The 6,000-nt window shown below is 39.1% G+C and overlaps 1 protein-coding gene across 1 annotated transcript in view; it reads left to right on the top strand.

The window, feature by feature from the left end:
* The first annotated feature begins 219 nt into the window (after positions 1-219).
* The window catches only part of REELD1 (reeler domain containing 1), a 28,576-nt gene continuing 22,795 nt past the window's right edge, over positions 220-6,000 (top strand). Inside the window, exons 1-2 of the mRNA XM_075194649.1 lie at positions 220-258; positions 3,471-3,690. Coding sequence (XP_075050750.1) covers positions 220-258; positions 3,471-3,690 — 259 coding nt within the window. The remainder of the gene's footprint in view (positions 259-3,470; positions 3,691-6,000) is intronic.

Genomic DNA, 6,000 nt, shown 5'->3' with positions numbered 1-6,000 from the left:
TACAATATGGGATATACCGAGCGTGGGCTTGTTTTTTCTCATGAAATGCACCTAAACACATAGTTTATCATATCATTTTCTTCAGACATAAGTTCCTTTGTGTGCTGTATCTTGCGTGAAATAACTCTGTGCATGCTCAGAAATGGAGCTTACTCCAATGAATGCAATTCATATCTGAACACAAATGCCACTTACAACTGCCTACGACTTGAAGGGCGAATGGGTCGGGAAGGGGAGGAAGAACGTATGCAGTGTACAGTAAGAATGTTCCAAGGGCGTGCTGACGCACATGTGGCTGATTCAAGGTCTGTGTTTCTCTTAAGTACATGTTTTTTAGCTGTATCATTTGCACCAGCTCAGGCAGGTATAAGTGCCGACTAATAGTGATGACTAACTTGGAATAGTCTTTATTTTAAAAATCACACATATGCATGCCACAAGATAGCACAGAACAACTGTATGCAAGTAAGATAGTCTATAAGAATGCATTGCATGTACAGTAAGCATTAAGAACTTTCTGATTTATGTATTTACTGTTAATAAATAAATGTAAAAATAATTTATTTTATTTACAAATATTTTTATTAATGATTGTACTGTTAAGAGTTGTTCATTTCTTTTATATAATTTTTTTGTTTTTGCATGAGTCTTTATATTGGGCATATCCTGCACTCTGTTCTGTCTGTCTACATAGAACATGTAACGTTTACTTAGAGTCAAATGGAAACGTATAAAGAGATCTGCTTGTATTTGAATATGGTAGAAAGTACGTTTAAGTTCCATGATCATTTTTAAACTCAAGTTGTGTGCAGGTTGTGTCTGAAGAAGAATCAGGCCCATATGTCTAATAGCACTAAATTCTGTGCAGTATAGATAAGACCTGGATTTCAATGAATAGGCTCATTATTGCCACCTATTGGTCACTAGTGGTAGTGGACTAGTTCTGCTCTTTTTTTGGTGGGGGGGGGATTTTTATTTTTCGTTCCCAGAATATCTACCAACAAAGGTGGATTGGTCATAGGTCTTACCTGGAACTTTCCCAGCAGGCCAGTGGCCTAATGAGCACGACTGTAGGCCTCCTGATATATTTATGTATTTTTATTTTTTCTCATTCCATTTTTTGTGTGTTTTTTGTTTTTGTACACCCAGTGCTCACAGAAAGCACACAAGCTTGAATGGACAATTTTACTGTAAGTATGAGTATCACAGTCATTATACTAATATCCGTATATGGGGTTCACACATACATGGGAGCAAAACAAACAGCCAACAGAAAAGAAGCAACATGGATACCTGCCACTTTTGCCCATTTTAGTTTGTCTGTTTTACTAATATGCATGTGTGAATGGACCGTGTGTATTAGCATAGGGATCAGTAGTTACTTTTCTTAAAACAACATTCCCCACCTTTTCCATGGAGATTATATGGGGGTGCCACTGACACTTCACTGTGTTTTTTGACTATTTGTATTTTGAAGTCTGCTCAGATGTTTGAACACTTGAAGAACAAATAGTTATTTATGTTATATTTAACAAATGAAAAGGAACAAAATATACCTGTGTGAACAAACCCTAAACTGTAGAAATAAATTATGCATGTAAAAGCAATATGAAATCCACACAATATAATCCTGCTGTGATCAAACTTATACTCTGAATATCAACTGATAATCACATTCTCATACATTAACTGTACAGTTTGTTTGTTTATTTGTTTGGATCAATTAAATCCCATCTCTGTACTGGGTGACAGGCACAACAATGCTGTCTGTATTGGGAGGTGATCACATGGATGATCTCTGTATTGGGAGGTGGTCACATGGATAATCTCTGGATTGGGTGGCTGACACAAGGATGCTCTCTGTATTAGATGGTGGGCACATGGATGCTCTCTGTATTGGATGGCGGTCACATGGATGCTCTTTGTATTGGATGGCGGGCACATGGATGCTCTCTGTATTGGATGGCGGGCACATGGATGCTCTCTGTATTCGGTTGCTGACACAAGGGTGATCTCCGTATTGTGCAGCAGCAGTCACAAGGATGACCTCTGCATTGTATATAGGTCTCTAGAAATCTCTCTCTGTTGTACAGGAGTCACAGTGCAATGCTTTGCCTACTTGTTTGTTAGGTCCCTACCCAAGTTATGTCAGGTGATTCTCTGACATAAGTCTAGTAGCTGCTATTGCTTGGTGAGTCCTGGCATTACCCCCTTAAAATCGGCACTCTCACTGTGGCCATTTTAAGTGACACCAATCCCCACTGCTGGCATTTTCTATATTCAAAATTTATATGAGGCCTGTCAGAAATGTTTTCTGGTTGTTTTATAGTAAGTAGGAGTTGTCTCAATAGGAAAAACGTACCCCACCCTAATATTTAGTGTCGGACTGACCAGAAGGGGAAGACTTTGGCATGAGTTCGTCAGCTTAATATGTATTATAATATGTGAAACTAACAATCCCTATACAGCTTGAAGTAGCTAGAATAGCATTATTAATGTATTTGGTGAGTGCAGAGGATAAAATGTCATTTTGTTTACAAAATGTGGTGGCAGTCTAGTCTTCAGTTCTTTGCCTTCATTAAATACTTTGGATAGAGCACAATACTCTACAGACTTTTTTTCATCTGTTCATTCTGCCTTGTGTTGATGTGACTCCGCCCACCATTGCCTGTTGCATTAGACTTGCCTACCACTGATATAGCTTTGGATAACAGTGTGATACCCCCAGGGCCGCCAAGAGGAATTTGTGGCCCCGGTACAGCAACTTTCTGGGCCCCTTCCACACATAGCAGGAGAAGGGTTGTGCGCCAACATGGGCTGTGGCTGCGCCTCTTTATACGTGACATTAAGGGGGAATTCAATTAGCCGTATCTCTGGAACTTTGAGACACTTTGCGGTGGAGATATTGACAGAAATTTCTACAGTAATTGCGGTACCCGCTGGTGAAAAAAATAAATAATAAATTAATATTATTATTATTACCTGGGTCCAGGTAATTTGTACCCGCGCCCCGGATACCCCTCCTATGTTATGTTGGCCTCATTCACAGTGATTTGGTCCTCCCCACATGAGGTCATTTCCCATTTTTCCAGATATATGAAATATAGTTGAAGTCTAGTTTTGCAGTGTCTAACTGAGCGTTGTTTGGAAATCTAATAGTTGCACATAAAATGGAAATGAGTGTTCATTTGTATGAATTATTGAAACTAACATGGTGTAGGATATACTCAAATTAGAGTCCTAGCAGTGAAATAACAAGATATGTGTTCCAAAATGTCTAAACCAACTTGCCAGCCATGAGCAAACCCACAGTGACTGCCTGCTAATATAATCCAATGATTTTCCTATACAGTTAGCTAATAAAGGTATTGTCTTCTAGTTACAGTTTCAAACTTTGCCTTATTTTGTTCTGCAATATCCCAATGCATTTGATTAATTTCATCATAGTAATAAATAAACCCTTTTCCTAGGTGGAAGATGGCACAAAGGCTTGGGTGCAGCGGTTTGTATGGATCTGCATCAGTCTTGGTTTTATTTCATACTCTGCAGCTTTCTCTCATGGTGGGAGCTTTACTGCTTGCTCTGACATGCGCCCAAAACACATCCGCGCTCAGCCGCAGAACCAGAGGAGGAACCATGTTACCATTCATACCAATCGATCCTTCTACCTACCGGGAGAAAATGTCCCTGGTAAGTAGTGTATTATTGATGGAAAAGCCTTGCAGGAAAGGCTCTGAAAAACTAATTGGGACATGTTTCAATGTACTGTATATGTGCATATGTGTTTGTGTATACACGCATAAACACACACACAAATATATTCTGTTTGTTAATGAAGAGTTATTGTAGAGCCGCACTTATTTAAAAACTTTAATTGCGGCAGATAGTTTAGATAGATGGGTTTAATTACAACTTACCCAGTGAGATAAAGCTGTTGTATGGCAACTCAGAGCAATATGTAATGACATATAACAGAGTAGGGGAACAAAATAGGAATCAACAGAAAATTGGTTTCAAAAGTGTATATGATGTCCACACACAGGCCAATCCCTGTTGTTTACCCTGAGCACACAATTTGCTGTCCAATAAACAGGGCTAATTTGGGAAGGTCTGGCATTTAGTTCAGCAAACCAAGTAGATGAATCACATGGAGACTTGTTAATATGGTCAGTGGATGACTGTACAAGCCCATGTAGATGGGTCCTCTGCAGATGGGTATCCATGGGTAGAAATAAAAGGACAACATGATTTAATTTTAATCTTTTTTTAGCTGTGGCTCTTTTGGGTGCCAACATGCTGATAGTAGTAGAATTTGAAATTAGGACACAGATATTTATCTGTAGCTTAAAGGTTTGTAAGCAGGACAGAAAGTAAATAAAAATCTACGGTAAGCAAAAGAACAGTTGACTATAACAGGGCATGTAGGCTGGTAGTCTGGGGCTCAAGGCGCAAGCAGGCTCTAATCTTCTCCATTCCACTTAGGTAGGTAACTATCAGGGGTGAATTTAGGATAAGAAAGGTGCTGGGTCCTTCTATTAGTAATTACATGTAAAACTTGACATTCAATGTACTTTTGACCAGTTTTTATAAACTTTGGTTAGGTTGTTGACTCTGCAACAGCCCCCCTGAAAAACACCCCTGATATATGTGCATCTTAATGAACTTCACAAGTCCTAGCTGTTTATTGTATACCTGCATTGCTCCATGTCATTGCACCTATTAGAGCAGTAGAATAAGAATCAGGGGAGGGCTGGCAAGATTTAGACCGGGGGCAAGACTCGGCTCAGAACCTATTGGGTACATTTTAAAGGAAAAAAAAGCAGGTGACTCAGCCTAAGGTAGCCCACGATGGGACTGGCCTGGGGGCAGATGCCCCCCTGCCCCCAGGCCAACCAGCCCTGATAAGATTGAAGAAGAAATCAGTCCCCTTAATATAGTCTCTAAATCAGTGGTCCTCAAACGTGTCCTATGGTCTCACCAACATTGCACGCTTTGTGTATCTCCCAGGACTATCACACAGTGGCCATATCAACATGACTGAACTAATGATTAATCCACCTGTGGTCATGCACTGTCCGAAGATCATTGTGACTGCTCTAAACATGGCTGGTATAAAATAGTTCATCTTTCCAAGCTATAGAAACACACACTAATCTATCCTTCAAAGAAATTGGCATTTAAACAATTTCATAAATATTGATCTATGATCAGCCACGTTATATATATATATATTTATTAAAGATGTTTTCTATATTGTTGAATGAGTTTGTATAGCTGGCATACTTTGCAATGATGGACGAGTTGCTGTACTTCTTCACTCAGAGTTGCTGCCAACCACTAATTAACATCTGACGGCATATGCTCTGTACGTGCTGGCAAAAATAGCCTCTTCAGTTTACTCTGTTAAGTACATAGATGACAGATCATTGTTCAGTACATCCCAAATCAATAAATTATCTTTGAGCTAGTGACAGGTAGAGAGTTACCACCGTCAGCACAAAACATCAGGCAACACTTAAATATGGACACTAACCAGTATAACAAATTACAGCACGCCATATTTTCCTTACAGTTGACAACTTGTAAGTAGGTTATATGGCCTAAAGTTTGATCACAGACAGACAGACAGACAGACAGAGAGAGATAGCCAGAGAGATGCACAGACAGTCCAATGTTAAAGTATTTTATTCCTTATTATGGACTTTTTCCACCTGAGTAAACTTAGGGTTTTTAGGGTTATGAGAACTCCAGGGTCTCAAATTTTATTTAAGGAACATATATCAGTTGTTCACTAATTTGCTGAAACATATTCCTTGTTTTTATGAAATTCTGACATGGGAAAAAATATTGGTTGGAAAAATTGTTATGCTAATTCTGCACCATTTGAAAATGTTTTGCAAGATTGCATATGTTTGCCACAGTGAATTAAGCAACATGATTTGGTGGAGCGTTATAGTATGCAGGCACCAATTGGTTTTGGGCCAGCTGTGAATAGTTTGG

The sequence above is a fragment of the Mixophyes fleayi genome, chromosome 1 (assembly GCF_038048845.1).
Source record: "Mixophyes fleayi isolate aMixFle1 chromosome 1, aMixFle1.hap1, whole genome shotgun sequence".
NCBI lineage: Eukaryota > Metazoa > Chordata > Amphibia > Anura > Limnodynastidae > Mixophyes > Mixophyes fleayi.
Note: the sequence above shows the minus strand (reverse complement) of the source record. Positions and strands in the feature narration are given on the sequence as shown.